The 19,130-nt window shown below is 34.7% G+C and overlaps 3 protein-coding genes across 3 annotated transcripts in view; 2 read left to right on the top strand and 1 right to left on the bottom strand.

Annotated features, from left to right (window-relative positions):
• The window catches only part of LOC543938 (UDP-glucose:protein transglucosylase-like protein SlUPTG1), a 93,321-nt gene that overhangs the window by 36,843 nt on the left and 37,348 nt on the right, over positions 1 to 19,130 (top strand). The gene's annotated exons all lie outside the window — the stretch shown is intronic.
• Positions 20 to 3,243, bottom strand: LOC101264720 (pentatricopeptide repeat-containing protein At2g30100, chloroplastic). The gene is made up of 2 exons (XM_004238990.5): positions 2,141 to 3,243; positions 20 to 1,146 (listed from the first exon to the last, which is right to left on the bottom strand). The coding sequence occupies exons 1-2, from the start codon at positions 2,876 to 2,878 to the stop codon at positions 373 to 375; spliced, it is 1,512 nt and encodes a 503-aa protein (XP_004239038.1). The 5' UTR covers positions 2,879 to 3,243; the 3' UTR covers positions 20 to 372.
• Positions 8,124 to 18,602, top strand: LOC101264421 (serine/threonine-protein kinase 1). Its single transcript, XM_004238989.5, has 18 exons — positions 8,124 to 8,958; positions 10,037 to 10,125; positions 10,222 to 10,329; positions 10,499 to 10,606; positions 11,591 to 11,681; positions 12,105 to 12,157; positions 13,128 to 13,190; positions 13,331 to 13,375; positions 13,661 to 13,696; positions 13,807 to 13,862; positions 14,161 to 14,242; positions 14,348 to 14,470; positions 14,587 to 14,689; positions 16,046 to 16,190; positions 16,676 to 16,880; positions 17,725 to 17,925; positions 18,019 to 18,104; positions 18,245 to 18,602. The coding sequence occupies exons 1-18, from the start codon at positions 8,199 to 8,201 to the stop codon at positions 18,342 to 18,344; spliced, it is 2,454 nt and encodes an 817-aa protein (XP_004239037.1). The 5' UTR covers positions 8,124 to 8,198; the 3' UTR covers positions 18,345 to 18,602.

The following is a 19,130-nucleotide window of genomic DNA, read 5'->3' as shown; positions in this document are numbered from 1 at the left end:
CTAATGGCTAGCTCGATAGTAATGCCAGGACAATATACCCGAAATATAGGGCATAGTTTATTTATTATTCGCGATGTGGTAGGTAATGGCAGTGTATTCTCATGTACGCAGACCTTATCTCCTACCTCACGTTGTTTTACGTGTACATTAATATATACAAACAGAACTTGAGAACAAGATGCTGAATGTTGCAATTCTGGACATCTAAATTAGACCAGCAGCCAGCATCTTACTCTCTCTCCGTCTCTCTCGCTCACTGTATTGTTTCTCGAATTATCTAAAACTATACATATTATACACATCAAAGCCTGCAACAGACGAGCAACATCTTCTTATATCTTCAGAACAGGCGGCAGCTTCTTCAAGGTTTGCTCAAAGAGTCCTTATTATCCAGAGTCTATATTTCTTTATATACAGATATACAAGACACGGACCAATCAGACTCGCATCTGAAAGGTGTTTGCAAAGGTTAAGGTACGTTTCCAAGTTACCAGATTGTTGAATTCGTCTTCTTAGTCTCTGCAGCACAGCTGCTCGGTCCAGAAAATCTGGATATAAACCCAAGTCGAGCATCTTAATTACTGTTTCTGCAGCATTCTCTAAGTGTCCGCCTTTAATGTAACCTCTTAACAGCCATGACAATGTTTTCTTTTTCTGTAACGAGCTTGAAGCCTCCATCCCGGTAAGCAGCCTTGAGATGGGGCCTAGCTCCTTTTGGGAAGCACATATTGCTAAGACAATGTCATGAAGATCTCCGCTGACTTCCTTGCCAGATATCTTCATTTGCCACAAATGTCTCTCAGCTTCTATTCCACGGCCAGCACAGACATACATAGCAAGAAGCCTCTCATGAACCACCCCGAAAAGAGAAGGGCCACCCTCTTGAATCAACCAATCGGACAACTGTACACCCTCAGCCAACAGATCTGCTTGATATTCTTCAATAAGCCTAAGATTTTCTAAATCAAGCTCAGCAACAAGACCAGTTCTGGCAAAACCTTTTAATTTGCGTAGAGCTTTCCCAAATTCATTCAGCTCTTTTACCACAGCTGTCATTGCAATTAAATAGCTGTATAACTCCGGCTTCAACCCAGAATCCCGAATGTCAATAACTAGTTTGACTGCATCCTTGTAATTACCCTCCTCCTGACAGAAAGAACAAAGCTTCAAGGACATGGATATAATTTCGCAAACCAAATACTAGAAGCAGGAAAATCGTACATACAATACATACATACAACAGTACATTTTTTTGATAAGGTTATATAAAACATGAAGAAGTAATTACCAGACCTTTTTCCTCTCTACTTGGTATTAACCCCCTTTATTCTACTATATAACAAAACAATGGACCATATCACTTTCTCACAACCAAAGTACAGAGCAGTTTAATCGGACAGAGAGTTTGCAGCGATAAATTCATGGTGAAGTGATCATAGATCCCATAGCAAAAGAGTTCCCTTATCAAGGTTAATTGTCTAACTTTATTTGGGAACCATAGTTTGTGAATTTGGTTTCCACAACCTATCCAACCTGACTGACTAAAAATATTTCGCCAACAACCATCTATAAACATTCTACGAGTAATCTTATTCAAGTGGCACAACGAGGCACACATGTTTCTCAAAAAAAGGATGCAGGAAAATAGAAAATATACACAAGTATCCTAATATCATTTGGGGGGGGGGGGGGGGGGGGGTATTTTTGCTTCATTCCAATACCATATTACTCAAAGCTGGGAAGAGAAATCGTAATGTGATTGTAAATTTCAGTAAGCTTAAGATAGCATGAGATTAACATGACCAAACTGAATGATTAGAAAAGAATACAAGCTGGTCGAAGACATGACTCTTTGTTTTTCCAATCAAGAGTCAAAAACAATATTCGGTACATCACCTTTTTAATGGAAAAAATGCACCAAATATTTACAGCTAACAAGTGAAGTACTAAGCATTAAACTGAACGAGTAGACAAGGATTACCATCATCTTCCAGGCAAGATAACCAAATTCTACCCATCTTTAGTTTAATACACAACATTCAATCTCTACTTTCTAAACCATGTGTCAAGTCAAAACGACAAACAAATTGAAATGGACGGAGTACTTAGCATAATATTCAATTGAGTATATAAAGATTACCATCATCTTCCAAGCAAGATAACCAGCAGGACCTGCCTTATGCCCATCTACATTACCATCTGAGTAAGCAATCTGCCTCCTCAACACCTCCTTCACGAACGACACAGCTCCCTCCCTCTCACCTGCGTCCCAATACAAAGATATAACCTTTTCAACCATACTAAAACTCGGGTTCAATCCAACACAGTCCATATCAACCAACAAGTCCACTACATCCCCAGCTTCACTCTTAGACCCAATCAACTTCTGCACCCATCCACACATTATCGAAACCATAAGCTCCATCGTCTCCTTATCGACTCTATTCTCTTTCCTTAACCACTCAAACACCTCCAACGCACACCACGAATCCCTCCCTTCCTGCGCAAAATACACCAACACCAACTGCAATTCTCTATCAGATAACCTCTCATTCATTTCCTCAAGTACATCTGATGGCTCTCTCGTCATTCTTTCTAATTCCTCAATCGCCTCGAAAAAACAATCACTCATCTCATTCTTCTCCTCACCATCACTCGTCACAAAACTACCCAATTCGACCGAACTAAACAACTTAAACCCATTCCTCCTCGGACTAACAAAACTAGGGTTTCGACTACTACAACCCACCCCACCCAAAACCAAGCTACTCCTCCATTTCAACCAAGTTTGAGGGATACCCAAACGACATCGTTTAGGAGAAACAGCTTTACTTAACCCCAAATAGGTAAAACTTACAATTTCGTTACCAGTAGCCATATATCTCAATCTTTTCAAAGAAAACCCAGAAACAGAAAAAGCTAACTTTGCTCAAAGAGATGATAATCGGTTGAAACAGAAATCAGATATGAAACTTCTTAGCAAAAGATTGAGCTTTTAGTGAGGTGTAGCCTAAAGGGTGTCTGAAATGGAAACTGAGGAAGGATGTAACACGGCGGTGGACGGCGGTGTTGCCGGTGAACGAAAAAGGAAAGTGAGGCTAACAAAGAAGATGATGTTTTAAGCAAGTGCCATTAGATTTCTAATGGCTTTGTTTGAATGATTGTTACCTTATAATTAGTTATATTATTTATAGAAGTACAAAATGAGTATTTATTTTGATAGTGTAGTTAGTACGGAGTATTATTTTGTTACCCGAAGGAAGTTAGATAAATACTTTTTTTAAAAAGTAAAGAGTTAAATTGTGTTTGGTACGAAAAATATTTTTGTCATGTTTATTTGGGCAAATATTTTGAAAAATATTTTTCAAGGTAACTTATTTTTTTCAAATTTAAAGAAAATAATTTTCTCTTCAAAATTTGAAAAATATTTATCAAAATTCCACCCCACTAGCCCCCTATCATCACCACCCAAAAAAATAATTAATTTTAAAAAAAAAATTCCTTTAAATTTTAATTTTTTCACTTCTGCCTACCCTCGAACTCCCCCCCCCCCCCCCACCCCACCCCAATGCCACCACGAAAATATTTTTTAAATTTGTTTTTTAAAGAATTTCAATTTCAAAAATTATTTTTTTTTCTAGTTAAAAAATAAAAGATATGTGTTTCTCAAAAAAAGTTTCATTCAAAAATCAAACACTAAAATATTTTCTACTCACCAACTAAATATGAAAATAAAAATCAAATATCTACTTATTTTTTAGGAAAATATTTTTTAAAAAAATATATCCTTAAAATTATAAGTTCGAGTTATTAAGAAATAAATATCTAAAAGATAAAAAACTCTTAAATGAATTATGAGTTGGAGTAGCGAAAAAACAAAAATCACAAAGCTAAAAGCTCCCGGGGGGGTTAAGGTCATAAGTTGAGTTCTCAAATTTTCAACAATTTTAAAAACAAATAAAAACAGTGTTTTTATTTTATTTTTTACTTCAAATCAACCATAAAAGTCTAAAATAACTTTTATTTGTATCGAGAGAAGTATTAAGCAATTTGGCGTAAATTATTTGTGTTTTCAAATTATTGACGATTTTAAAAATACTAATCTATTTGAATACACTTAGATAAATCTCATAGTTGTCATATGACACAGCAAATGGACTCAAATTTTTGTAGAAATACATGACTCTTAATAAAAAGACGAGATAAGCGTCGAAAACATTCCTATTTATGTCGAAATCAGAGATTCTATATTTCTCTTTTTTGTGTTTATGACTAAACACGACTTTTACTTTTTGTATTTCACTTTAAAAATAAAAATTACTTTTACAATTCTTCAATAAAACATAATTAAACACCCACCTAAAATATCTGATATTTTTATGAAACTATTGATTTGGTACGATGATATTATTACTTTCTTTTTTTTCTTCTTATTTTGAATTTATTTATTAGTACTTAATTATTTTTTATTTCTTCTAGTAAGTTTATCCGCGTAATCTACTTTGCTTTAATAGAATATAATACAAGATGTATTCTTTAGATTATTAAACAACGTAACAACCAAAAAAAAAGATGATGTATAATTAAATATTATATTTATTAAAATAATAGGTGAAAAATATCCAGAAAAGGTGTGGTAAGTGGTTAGCTAAAAGATGAAATTTTCTTTGTTTTTTTAAATTTTAAATATAATATTGAGGTTGCTTTATGTTGGCATAATGCACAAGTAGCCCCTCAACCTATGTCCGAAATCTCAGAGATACACTTATACTATATTAAGGTCCTTTTACCCCTGAACTTATTTTATAAGTAATTTTCTATCCTTTTTTAGTCTACGTGGCACTAGTTTGAAAAAAAAAGTCAACATTCGTTGGACCCACAAGATAGTGCCATGTAGGTCGAACAGGGTAAAAAATTTATTAATAAAATAAGTTCAGGAGGGTAATAGGACCTTAGTATAGTATAAATGTGTATCTGAGATTTCGAACATAGGTTGAGGGGTCCTTGAGCATTATTCCCTTTATGTTCATAAAAATATTCGTATTACATACTTATTTTAAGGATGTACTTATATTGTGGCCGGTGATTATATTTTAGGAATGTTTTTTATTAAAAAGTTATAGTAGGTACATCTAAATTAATTTTTTATTTTGACATTAATAGCGTGTTATAACTTTGTTGATTAAAATAATTACTATAGTACGTAGTTTGAATATAAATATGTTCAATCATCATAATCAATTAAAAAATATCAATTATTATAAAGAATGTAAATTATGATGGTCAACAAAAGGGTTGAGTTAAAGTTTGAGTTGTCTTACTAATTTTTTATTAGAAATAGAGACTTCTCAATTTGAATACAAATTTAATAATTAAGATGTTATATTTAGATTTGAGCATTAAATTATTTTTTTAAGATTTAAATGTGTATAATTGATTTACTTATAATCATAATGAATGTATAATTCAAATAGAAAAGTAGTTTAATATTATTTTTAAAAAAATAAATTTAATAAAAATTTAATTAAAAAAATATTTATGTTCGCTAGTGATGATTTATAATGTAGGTGATGGAAATGGTTGGCGGTAGGCTAGTAATATGGTGGTGGATTGGCAATGATAGTTATGATTGTCAAGGTGGTTGATATTGTGGTGACTAGTGTAAAGATGATAGTTATAGTGGTGGTTACACTGGCTGAGTTGGTGGTGTCAATAATAATGGATGAAAATGTGGCGGTAATGCTAGTTATGATGGTTAAAGTGATAGATGGTACAGATTGATTATAATTGTCATAGATATTGATAGTAACGATGGATGAGGCAATAATAGCATTGGTGGTAATGTCGAGATGGTAAACATGATAACGATTGATAGTAATGATCGATAACAATAATAATTATCGTGTAGTTGTGATACATAGGTTATTGAGATATGCAAATAGAATGATGAATGAAAATTATCCACTCAAAAATACTTCTTAATGACATTAAGACTTTGTCTAAAATTTTAATAATTATTTTTTAAAAAATAAAATAAAATTAATGACCTATTATCTTGAATCAATCAAATTAATCATGACACAAGTGGAGGAAAAATAAACAAGAACAATAAACAAGTCCAAATCATGACTTTATTTTTATCACATATACCATTCCTTTGAAAATGAAATTTTAACTTGAATTGGAATATTAACAACCAACTTCAAAGCTCCTTTCGGGAAATTAGACTTTAGAAAAGAAAAAAGAAATAATAAGCGACCAAATAATTGTGTTACGATTATAATATACCTACTGAAATGTCACAAGTTAAGTTTGAGAAAAGTAGAGTATAAATAAATTTAACTATTACCTCATATAGATAGAGACTGTATTCGAAAGACCCTCTCAACTCAGAAGCAAAGAATTCAAGTATAGAGAAGAAGAAGAAGAAGAAGAAAACAATGCAAAACCTAAAAAGAGAGAGAGAGAGAGAGAGAAAGAAACAAGAACAACGTAATAATGCGATAATCGAAACAGATGATGATAGATAGTATAAGCAAACGTAACACAACTAGTACAACGACAACACCAACAAACGCACACCCTCGAAAAGCAACAACACTCCTCTACTATCTTTTAACCTCCTGTTTCAGTACACGACCTCAATAACTACCTATTTAAGATTATGTCCTCGGTAAGCTGAAGATGCAACTTAGTACCCGACCTCCATACCCTCCTATTTAAGACTATGTCCTCGATAAGCTGAAGATGCAACTCAAAGTCAAAATGTGAAATTTGCGAAAAAAATTTAAGATTATATCCTTGATAAGCTGAAGATATAACTGGTAGTTGAGATGTGAAATTGCGAAGAAACCAAGTTTTGAAGATGCAACTGATAATTGAAATGTGAAATCATGAAAAAATCAAAGTGGAAAAGCCAAGTTTCGATTAGGCGACCTTATGGAGCAAAACTAGCACTTAACCAATGGCACTATGAACACTTATACTAGAGAAAATGGCAATGATTATTTAAATTGATCGAACCTCCATGGTCGTATAAAGATCTGCTGATGGTGAGTGGTGGCCAGTATGGAGGCGGAAGGAGGTGGTTGTTCATGGATAGATTATATCGTTTACTGTTGTTATTTAATATCAATTATCTTTAATTTGAAATGATAAATCTAGGAGAAAAGTAGGATATCGATAGAATTACTGTGATAAAAAAAAATGATTATTAAAATAATAAATAAAGACAAATAGAGAATAAAATATTAAGGTAATGACGCGATCACACCAAATTGATTGTTACACAAAATGAGTTTTTCGTTGTTACTTAACGATGAATTCAAACGATATAATACAATAAAAATTAAATAATAATCAAATATACATTTAAGCTGACGATACAATACAAATATAACAGCCTACACTGACGGATCTGAAATTTCTTAGATCATTTGCTCCAACCCATAAGTTGCATACTTGTTTGTACATAACTAGTGAAACATTCGAGATTGCACAAGTTGACAATCATTATTCGAAAAAGGGGGTTGACAACTAATTTAAGACATGTATTGCATGTTTATATCATTTTGATAGATTTCATTTTTCACAACAAATTGACATGACAATCAAAGTTGACCTCGGTTTCATCAAACAATTGTACATACACTATCTCATTCTTGTTTCTCATTGCCAAATTATAATTTTAACAAGCGCTTACCATTATGCTAAAAAGCGTAAAGACGAAGCTTTATTTTTTAATCACTAAGTAAGCATCATATTTGATCATGATTTGAACTCGAGTCATCCAGCCCCTCGTAGGTCTTATCATAGACAGGATATTGATATTATCTAATAATTACTTGCACCGAATTAATACGAATAAAAAAGAGGGAATTAAAGAAACACATCAACATATGAAATCGTAATTTCAAATTAAGATTTGAATATGTGATTTGTGATTATAATTTTTAATTTCAATTATTACAATTACTCAAAATAGATTTGTTGTTCGTAACAAAAGATTATATTAAATATTATTAACAGTTGAATTTTATAAAATTATATTTATTTGAATTTTTATTTTATTTTATTTTTGTAATAACATAAGAGCTCACTTATCTAAGGATATAAAAAAAATAAATTTAAAAGAAAATAATTAATAGTATAACTTCCATCTTACAGCTCGTCAGCCACTTCACAGACTGAGGTCAGAAATGGAATTTCGTCCGTCGTCGTGGCGATCCCGGAAGCCGCCGCCGCCGGCGAAGCAATCCGACATTTACTCCACCTTCGTCATCCACGATAACGACCGGAAAACCGATGAGAAAGACAATTCAGACCTCTATGCTACTATGGTTTGCAAAGACGATGACGACGACGACGTTGTAGATGACTTAAACGACGACGAATCACTTCCTCCTTTACTCAAACGTCTACCTAAGGACTTCGGCGGAGGAGGTGGAGCTATAGATTCAGTTTCCGACGATGATATGGCATCAATCTCCGGCACGATGATTGTGAAAACCGATCGAAGTTCGAAATTCACCACTCCTAAACAACCACAGCAGCAGACTGCTCGTTACATGTCCTATTGGGATCGGGATGAGAAAAGCCCTGTGAGAAGGAGATATGAGGAAGATGAGGATGAAGATGAGGAGGAGGAGGAGGAGGATGGTAGGTTTTCGACGTTTGTAGTGAAGGATAATGAGTTTGATTCAGGGACTATGGTGAGGAGAACCGTTAGAAGTGGAAGTAATGAAGGTGCTGGATCAACTATGAGCAGAGCAGTGGCTAGTATGCAGGCAGCAGGGGAGATTGGAATAGGGAGGCAGAGGAATCGTAGCAGTAGAGCGCCCTCTGATGAGGAAGGTGGTACATTGAGGCCACAGGGGAGTAAGGTGTCGTCGAGTTCAATACCGGACAGTGTGACTAGGGAAGATCCTTGTACCAAGTATGAATTGCTTCATGAGCTAGGTAAAGTTTGTTTTCCATCTTTATGTGCTTTGAGATGATTAAAATAGTGAAAATTATCTGCTCTTGCTATGCTTTAACCAATCACTAGATATGTTTAATGCAATTTGTTATCTATGAACCTCAATTAGTCCTAAAAGAATTTCTTTTTTGGAAGGGGTAAGTTTTATTGATGTCAAAACAAGCACTAAGAAAGTGCTGTAGTTACATCCAAAATGAGCAAAAAGGAAAAAATGTAAATCCAGGCTATCGACACTAAAAGTTCTATGGACTGTAACATGGTGTCTGCATCTTCAACTACATTCAGCTTACACTAGAAAGAAACCAAAAATACAAAAGATTTAATCTTTATCAAATTCCTTTATCCGTCAAAACATCTTCTGTTTCTCTCTTCGAAATAGTCCACCATTTTGCAGCAAGTATGCAGTTTCAAGCTTTCCTCCGGTTCAGGTGCTTGGGGGAATCCCTTTATCATCCAGCATAGGAGTTGGTCTACTGTTAGATTTGGCATAGACCATGGTCTTAAAAGAAGTATTATTGAGCATTGAATGAAACAAGTTCGAGTAGAGCAGAAAGGATACTATTAATTCATATAGCTGTGAGCCTGTGACTAATGTTTGGTACTGAGGCGTAGATGTAGTAGTTACTATTATTTGACTCATGGAGAATAATGAGTATTTATGTAGCTAGAATTTTTGTCAAATCACATTATTGAGCAGAGCTTTGTGTTTTGTGCTTGATGAAACATTTTCTTTATTAAGAGAGGTTAAAATATTGCACAGTGTCGACTTGTTTCGAGATACTTTTGATTTTGATCATAATCCTTCAAGAAATCCTACAATTGTGAATGGTGAATCGCATGTGAAGCAATTTTGTCTTATCTTATGAATGAGTATGATATTGGTTCTGTTATACAAAATGCAATATTGACTGCAAATTAGAAAAATTGGATGTTGGTGCTAATCTGTGTGACTGAGAAAACATTGGTAGTGCATTTGTCCTTTTTTTTTTGTTTGTGTGTTATCCAATCCTAATCTTATTGACCGAAGTGGCTGAAAGTGGAAAGCTTTGATAAACACAGGGAAGGGTTCATATGGGGCTGTTTATAAAGCTCGAGACTTGAGGACATCAGAAATGGTTGCCATCAAAGTCATATCATTATCTGAAGGGGTATGCTTGCTCTATGCTCTCGACTCTAAAATTAGTTCATCTCAGGTGGTTCAGTTTGTCTCTTTCTATATTCATAAATATATTGCTTCCTTTTAGGAGGAAGGCTATGAAGAAATTCGAGGTGAAATTGAGATGTTGCAGCAGTGCAGTCATCCAAATGTCGTTCGCTATCTTGGGAGCTACCAAGGAGAAGAGTACCTTTGGGTATGAAGGGTCATCACTTCTTTGGACTTCAAAACCAAATCATGCTCTTGACTGATTTGTTCAAATGTTTATGTTTCCATTTCCGTTTCTTCCCTTTCATTATGTCTGCATCCTATACTAGAATTTTTCAGTTTATTTAGTCTATGAGGCAAATATTTTTTTTTGGCAGATAGTAATGGAGTATTGTGGGGGTGGAAGTGTTGCTGACTTAATGAATGTCACAGATGAGGCTTTAGAGGAGTATCAAATAGCTTTTATTTGTCGAGAGGCATTGAAGGTATGCTTGATATCAAACATTGTTTTACAGTATGCTTGTATGATACTTTTGATACAAGGTCATGCACTTGACGTCTTGTCCTTTTGTCTAAGAATTCTGTTCTCCTTCATTCTATTTTAATTTGGAGGGTTCACGAAAGCTACCTTAGATGGTTTATAGAATCTCCCACTTAATTTCTCTTACCTTTGCTACCAATATTAATGTAATGCTCCTTTCTCCTGGGTTCTTTCAATTTAGCTTCCAACTAAAACATAGTTATAGCTTTGAAAACGCTCAAGTTTAAAAGCATAATAACACTATGTTTATCCATAAGGTCCTTAGGCTTGTTCTGTGTTTCTCCTACCTTTGTAACTCGTAATCCATGACTCTACTAGCGAATGTTACCTTTGTAGTGGAGGTAAAAGCTACTCTTCTTTGAAGATATTACCTTTCAATTTAAAAAAAGAAGATATTGCCTTTTAATTTTAAAAAAAGACGATATTACCTTTCCAAGTTTAGCCAAAATGCCTAATTGCGTGCCCAAAACATTGCCTTAAAATATTGATAGAACATAGTCAGAAAATGATTTGTTCCTTTTGTTTGCATATGCCACCCCATGTAATCGATTTCTTGGAAGCGAAACAATTTTGGTTGACCCTATATTGTTGCATTGCACGTTTAGAGTTTGGTGCTACCATGGAAGCAATATTCTAGTTCTAAGGCCGCCTCTGTTTTGGTGTTTCTAAAAGCGAAAAGCACAAAAGAGACGATGTCCATGGGGCTTGAGACAAGGTTTCAGCACAACCTATGTGATGTTTTTCTTAGATACACACAACTGTTACTATCTCAAAAATATGGTGCAAAGACAAGATGCTGGTTCCCATATTGAATCATTTTGAACACGTCTTTTCTATTGCTGTGGAATTATCTACTTAAATGGCTCTATTTGAAAAAACTTTTCAGCTTTTTGTATTTGCATCTGAAGTAATGTTAGATGTGATGTAGGGCCTCTCCTATCTGCACTCTATTTTTAAAGTACACAGAGATATTAAAGGTGGCAATATCCTGCTGACTGATCAAGGAGAGGTTAAATTAGGTGAGTGTTCTTTATCTCTTTAATTCTTTATCTTTAATATCAATTTTGAATTGTTTTATATTAGTTATTAATTGTACCAGATCTTGAAAGCGTGGTTAGTTTCTTGTTTGGTGTATCAGAAATCTGAGTGAAAAAATGTTTTGTATATTTTAAGAAGTTCAACTAATTAGATGTTTAAATTAGGCATCATGTTTGCATCCAAAATATGCTCTTTGCATGTAGCCACATTTTAGAACACCTCTGTCGGAATCTTGTTCGCTAGTTTTGAAGGACAAAAAATAATCCAAAAACCCCCTTTTTAAGTGTAAATCGAGACAGAAGCAGCTTTCCAATTTTTAAATTTTTTCTTTTACTTCTAAAAAAAGAAGTTTTTTGATTTTACATAATCTGGAAAGCTGGAATAATTTGTCACTAAATGAGCAGGTGATTTTGGTGTTGCTGCGCAGCTGACTAGAACCATGTCCAAACGTAACACGGTATGTATTATGCCATTAGCCTTAATCTATTGGCAGTGATTAGGCGATTCTTGCAATTATTGGAAGTCAGAAAAACAAAAATAGAAACAAGAAACTATTGCTTTACAGATGGCTAATTGATGTTCCGCGTCCTCCATTAATTTTAAAGAATCCATTGTGTATTATTCCTTCTCTGCTTTTATGATTTAGCTTGCCCTCACACACTAATACTTCTGTATGACACTTTTGTCTGGTTTAAACATTGATGAGATTTCCAAAGGGTCTAAAGTAAAACGATAAACTATATTCAAGTAGACAAGGTTGTTAAGTACACAAAGAAATGGTAATGCCTTATCTTTCTCGATAAGGGAGGTATTTCATTCACGAAGGCAGCCTAAGGAACTGCTGTGTAAATGTTTAAAGAATCCATTGTGCATTATTCCTTTTCTGCTTTTTTGATTTAGCTTGCCAACACTCACTAATACCTTCTGTATGGCACTTTTCTCTGGTTTAAATATTGATGAGATTTCGAAAGGGTCAAAAGTACATCGATAAACTGTATTCAACTAGTCAAGGTTGTTAAGTACAAAAAGATTAGGTAATGCCTTATCTTTCTTGATAAGGAAGGTATTTTATTCATGACGGCAGCCTAAGGAACTGCTGTGTAAGTGTACATCTTGTTGGACCTCCTAGGAGCTCGAAAAATATAAGTGTCTATCTATTTCATTGATATTCTCATAGTTGCTCAATTCAAAGTTATTACTGAAAAATGGGTCAGTAGACTTCTATATCTATTCCATTAGTGTAGACTCTAAAATTTTATCAGATATTTGAGTGTTTTCCCGCTGTTTTCAATACAGCCAGCTTGCTCTCTATTTTTCTGGCTGTGTTGGGATCACATTTCACTCAGTTTGGTTATATTCAACATGCCAAGTAGTTTCTGACTTGTTTTATCTGTTCAAATTCCTGATGTTGGTACATATATTTTCAGTTTATTGGCACTCCCCATTGGATGGCACCAGAAGTCATTCAAGAAAGTCGTTATGATGGGAAGGTATCACATCTGCTTTGATGAAATCTTTTCAAGCTGGTGCTTAATGTAGTTAATCTAATCCCAATAACTTGTGTGAAGTATGCTGGTGTTGTGCGGAAGTCATTCTTTTCATTTTTTGATTTTTATCTGATATTTTCCAGGTAGATGTATGGGCTCTCGGAGTGTCTGCTATTGAAATGGCGGAGGTATATCTAGTTGAATCTATGAACTGTCTTTCTTTTTAATACTCTTTTTGTGTTTGTAATTGCATCCAAGACTAGATGTATTGTTGTCATACTGCTGGAGCTGAACTAGATGTACCTCTACGGGTTGAGCTCTAGTTGAAACTGAAACTAGATGTATTTTTGCCTTGGCTCACTGGGAATTGAACCTGAGACCTCATTGTTCTCAACCCAATTCATTTTTCTGATATTGTTGAGATACACTGATACTACTGGAACTGAACTTTCTTTCTTATTTCCTTTTTTCAGGGTCTTCCTCCTAGGGCAACAGTGCATCCAATGAGGGTTAGCCCTTTAACTAATTTACAGGGACATGCATTGCATGTTTACCTCATTTTGATAGTTTTCACTTCCATAAAAAAGTTGACATGACTTTTATCTGTAACTTTTGATAGGTGCTATTTATGATATCCATTGAACCAGCTCCAATGCTTGAGGATAAAGAGAAATGGTTTGCCCTCTATACTTTATGTTGATCTTTATTCAACTGTTTTTTGCTTTGTATCCACTCTCCTTTTGAACAAGAATTCCTCTTAAAACTCCTTAATTCCTATCAGTTGTAAGTCTTAGAGAAATTTGTTTCATATATCAATCAATAACATACATCACTGTTTTGTCCAAATTTATGAATCATTTGTCAGTATAGTAAAATCATGGACAAGATTCTAGTTGTCATCCTGCTGGTCCTTTCTCTTTGGAGAGAATCATTTGGTTATCTGTTGAGGAATTTGGAAATGGGTATATTTCAGGTCTCTTGTATTCCATGATTTTGTTGCCAAGTGTCTTACAAAAGACCCTCGACTTCGTCCAACTGCCTCCGAGATGTTAAAGGTATTGTATAAGTCTGCTGTCACTTGGCGAATTGTTTTATTTGTTTACCTCCAGAGCTGTGTGCTCTTTGGCATATACTAAGTTTCTTCCATTTACCTTGCAAAGCACAAATTCATCGAAAAATTCAAAGCTGGAGCTTCTGTAATGATGCCGAAGATTGAGAAGGCCAAACAAATTAGGGCATCAATGGCCTTGGAAGCGCAAAATATTGCTTCCGAGACTCCCGAGGTATGCTTGATTAATTTGCATCCCTCATAATGAACTTTGTTTGGCCATTTCCTCTCTGAACTTGGATTGTCCCCCGAGAAAGTGAGTTTACTCAAAGCCTTGTGGTGCAACATCAGGTTCTGGGAGGTCCAAAAGTGAATGATGAATTTGGCGATACTGTTCCTTCTAAGCCTAAAAATGATGATGCCCCTTCTACAAGCTTGGAGCCCGTGGGAGAAGGTAACCTTCAGTTTCATCTTGCATTATATATTTGACGAGATTCTGTAGGAGCTTCAGTGTGTGTGAGAGAGAAGCTATGGTACAATTGATAATGAGTTGTATCTGAACATATTATGAATGTTCAATTATCTCATTTTATGGACAATTTGGAGAAGAATATATCAAACAATAGTACGATCTCATTATAGGTTCTCATGCCAAGTTATAATTGATTTAATTTCTAGTTCTGATGTTGTTTGCCCAAACATAAAATGCAAGACCAATTTTATATTTCATCAGAAATCTCATTTTTTAGATTGCTGTCTTGTATAATATGAAAGCTATTGCATTTTTCTCAGTGCCATGCTACCTTCACATTGTCGCTCACCTCCAAATTACCATCATACACTGTTTTGAGACCCTCCACAATTACTTAACCTCCTTCCAAAAATTGGAGAAGTTTTAAGGCCAAATATTCAACCAATAATATAACTACTGATGCCACCTTGAAATACACGATATCTTTGGCTCGTCCCAAAAGACTTGACTTAGTTCCTTAAACGGAAGTTTCTTTCCTTCAACTATCCACACTAATATTATTAAGGTTTACATCATTTCAAATTTGAGGTGACATTTACAGTTAGTTACCAATTTTTTAAAAAATAATTAAGGTGACATTTTTTCAGCTTCTCTGCTTTCTCCCATTTCAAACTTCTTTTAAAAGTATCTCTACCAAAGTAATTTGAATGTTGCACTCTTAAAATCTGCAATGGTCAAAGTATATGTTCCAAGATGGAGGGGAGTATGTTGCTACGTGGTCTTGGCATGATATCTTTAAACTACACGTATAGTATTTTCAATCTTCAATTCTTACATATCTCTCTAGTCAATTCAGGTGGTAGAGCCACCCTTGTCCAAGGGCACTTGACACTCCTTTGTTGGAAAATTACAGTGTCTATGTATTGTTTTTTAAAAAAATATATACATGATATGTTGAATCCCCTTGGCTTCTTTTTGTGTTCTTTATATTTGGACTCCCTTTAGTAGAAATCCTGGCTTTGCCACTGCTTAACTCTAGTGTAGCAAACTATATTAGAGTATCTCATCTCTATGCTAGTCAAGGGAGTCATCTTAATTCAGGCAATCGGGAGTTAGTTGGAAAGATTCATTCATCATTTGCAGATCAATGATCTCAGTGGAACGTGGTGACTGGCAAACCTGTATTTTTCTTGTAGAGCTTACTCCGTAATATTGGTGAAAATAATGAACTCTGTTACTGAAAATATGACTATAATATGCTAGTTTGTCCTGAACGATGAATGTTGATCTGAGATAGTAATAGTCTGAAAATAAGTTCTGCTGGATCTGTTATACCAGGTGATTTTGGGACTATGATAGTCCGAGATGGACCTGATATTGATAAAACAGCTAGTCAAATCAGAAATGCAGAAGCTTCATCTACTCTGCGGCGTACTGGAATTCCTTCCATCCCCACCATTGCTGGCAAATCAAATGATCCCTGGTATTTTGTTTCCTGTTAATCTGATTATCACTTAGTGGTGAAACCTATTAAATCAGGAAAGTAATTCATCCTTGCTAAATAATTTCAGCATTAAAAACATTGTTGCTTGGCATGTCTTCTCACGGAGATGATATTTGTACTAAATAGCAGAATGATGTGCTCTATTAAGTGTGAACTTTATGTATGCTTTGAACTTTGGCATTACTTTGAGCCGTGAATCTTGACTCTCTTGTCTATGTCTGTCGTCTTTCTTAACCTATACTACTAAGTAAACCCCATTTCTTTAACTAGCTTGGTCTCTAAGTGATATTATGTCATTCCAACTGTTTATAAATCAGATTGCCCCCATGATCTTACTCCACTAACTTCAAAGTACGATCAGTAGTAAAGTAGAAATGTAAAATATGTGTGGAGAGAGAGTATCTTTTTAGCGGTAATCCATTAAGTTCGTCTGTTGCCTAAATAAATTGAACATTTCTTGTCAGGTTGCTTAATGATATTGATGTCAGTTCACCCGTTGGAATGTCCCAGAGACAGAGCATGCAAGTATCTTCTCCCGGAACCTTACCTTCTCCTGATCAGGGCCTCAAGGGGAGTACTACATCTCAAGCAACTGTTAGTAGTGGTGGCGGCGGCTATAATACTGGAACCTTGCCAAATGAAACTGTCAGTCGGAGAGCATTGGACAAGGTACTCATAATGCTCAAGCATGAACTCTGCATCTCACATCTCTTTAATGAGAAGTGTGAAATCTCTTTCTTTTTCTACCCTATTCCATAACATAAGGAATATGTGTTCTGTGCTATATGCCCGAATTGACACTTAATGTAGTAGTTTGATTTCATGGAAAAATTATCTAAACCATCAGTAATCGTAGTAATTCTCCCAAAGCGTCTAACATAAAATCCTGATCCTACATTAGTATTCACAAGTTCACAACTGATGTAACATCTGTAAATTCTTTATTACTTAAGCAGAGAAGGAAGAAGACACATGATAAACTTATAGCTGCGACTTTGAAGTTTCACTCTTTAAGTTGTAGTTTTCAACCAATAATATTAGTCATTTCCATTATTCATTGAGCCATATCTCCTGAAAAAAGCAACACATTGCATCCAGCACACATTCTTTACTTTATCGAGCTCTATCCATGAGTAAATTAATCGTAGCCCTTTAATCAATCGGTTTTGGTTGTCACTATATAATATTTATAAAGGAAGCAAGCTTCTGTTATACTGGGCTTACTTCTGAGGTTAGGCTTGTCAATACTGTAAATCACTTATGAGTTATGATTATTCTAGATTTTCTTTAGACACTAGCTATATTTCTAGCTCTGTGGTTGAAAATTATTTATATGCATCCGTATGTGATACATTGCGGTTTCACCACGGGGCTTAAACTGCTTTTCTGTTTGAGGTTAATTTCTATTTTACCTTGTTATAAAAGATCTTGCTTCTGGATGTTATTGTATTTCTTTTTTTTTTGTTCATGCTTGTTCTGGGTGGTATGATTCTGACTTCTGTGCGTGTATCAGCTTCGGTCCATATACTCGGCTGGTAACACAGTGCCAATTCCATTTCTAAGAGCAACTGACATATCACCGATTGCACTCTTGTCTGAGGATGTGCTCGGGGACTGGCAAAGGGATAATAGTGGAAAGACTGCTGTAGAAGCAATGCAGGAACTCTTCTCTGGTGATTCTCAATCCAAGAAAGGTCGAAGCAGACAAAATGAGGTCCTCTTTACTACCTTTTTATGAAAACTTCAATTTTCCTTTATTTCTTTCAATCTTCTCTCATTTTATAAACCATTAATTGATTGATTGCAGGTTCCCCTTCCTCCAAGTGTATACCAAAGACTAACCTCGAGTCCTACACTAATGAATCTTGCTCAAGCCTTAGCGTATCATAAAATGTACGTTGAATTATACTTGGATATCAATTTATTCACATTCGACTCACTACTATGTCCCATGCCCTTAGGTTTATCAAAACATGGTTGTGTTTCGTCATTCTCGAAACCTGTTAATGTCCAAATGAATTGATAATGTGTAGGTGCTATGAAGAGATGCCTCTTCAGGAAATGCAAGCATCTCAGGAACAACAGACGATTCAAAACCTCTGTGATACTCTCAGAACTATTTTACGACTGTAAATTATTCTTCGTAGTTGAATCTGTAATGTCTTTTTTCGCCATGTAAATCTAGTTATATGATCATTTCTTTTTCTTCTGTACCTTTAGGGTAGTGTTCTGTCTTCAGCTGCATAAATGTTGCTTCCTTTACGTTTCTGTTTCGTTTTTATTCGTGGCGTTTTTTCCGCCTTCAAGTTATTCTGTAGCAAGCAGAAAATGAATTCAAAGATGTTTTGCACTTACCTGGTAATATGATGGATAATTTAGCATATTTTCTTACATTTTGTACCAATATTTTTGTATCTATATTGTGCATTCTTTGAGCTCTTATAATATGTTCTGCATATTCGAACTAGGCTATTTGAGCCTTCTTAGATGCAGCATAACTCACCTCTAAACCAATTATTTTGAGGTGAATGAAAGAGTATCAATTCAAGTGCATCAATTTCAAGTAAAAGAAAGAAGAAAACAACGAATAAAACATAAGAAAAGTAGTTTAGAGTCTATAAGAGGGAAATAATATTAACAATAAAATGTTATGATGTTCGAAACACAATTCAACTATAATACACGATTAATACTACGATGTGCCCTTACAAGCCTCAGCGATCTTAATGCAAGACAATCCTCTATTTCTACTAACTTGCTATCTTAATATGGGACTCTACTCTTTTCTATTTTAGACTTGCGTCTCACTAATATGAAATTGCACATATCCTATCATATTCACCTTTTCATAATACTTTTTCGACCTGCCTCTATCCCTATGGTCAGTCTCTCGTACCTCCTCACCGAGGCTTTAACACA

Source organism: Solanum lycopersicum, chromosome 5 (assembly GCF_036512215.1).
Source record: "Solanum lycopersicum chromosome 5, SLM_r2.1".
Lineage (NCBI taxonomy): Eukaryota > Viridiplantae > Streptophyta > Magnoliopsida > Solanales > Solanaceae > Solanum > Solanum lycopersicum.
Note: the sequence above shows the minus strand (reverse complement) of the source record. Positions and strands in the feature narration are given on the sequence as shown.

Excerpts from the sequence above, each read along its gene's own strand:
- LOC101264720 (XM_004238990.5), bottom strand. The coding sequence starts at position 2,878 with ATGGCTACTGGTAACGAAATTGTAAGTTTTACCTATTTGGGGTTAAGT. Across the intron at positions 1,147-2,140 it reads ATCTTGCTTGGAAGATGATG|GAGGAGGGTAATTACAAGGA; the intron begins GTAATCTTTATA and ends TCTTTCTGTCAG.
- LOC101264421 (XM_004238989.5), top strand. The coding sequence starts at position 8,199 with ATGGAATTTCGTCCGTCGTCGTGGCGATCCCGGAAGCCGCCGCCGCCG. Across the intron at positions 11,682-12,104 it reads TCAAGGAGAGGTTAAATTAG|GTGATTTTGGTGTTGCTGCG; the intron begins GTGAGTGTTCTT and ends CTAAATGAGCAG. Across the intron at positions 14,690-16,045 it reads CTTGGAGCCCGTGGGAGAAG|GTGATTTTGGGACTATGATA; the intron begins GTAACCTTCAGT and ends CTGTTATACCAG.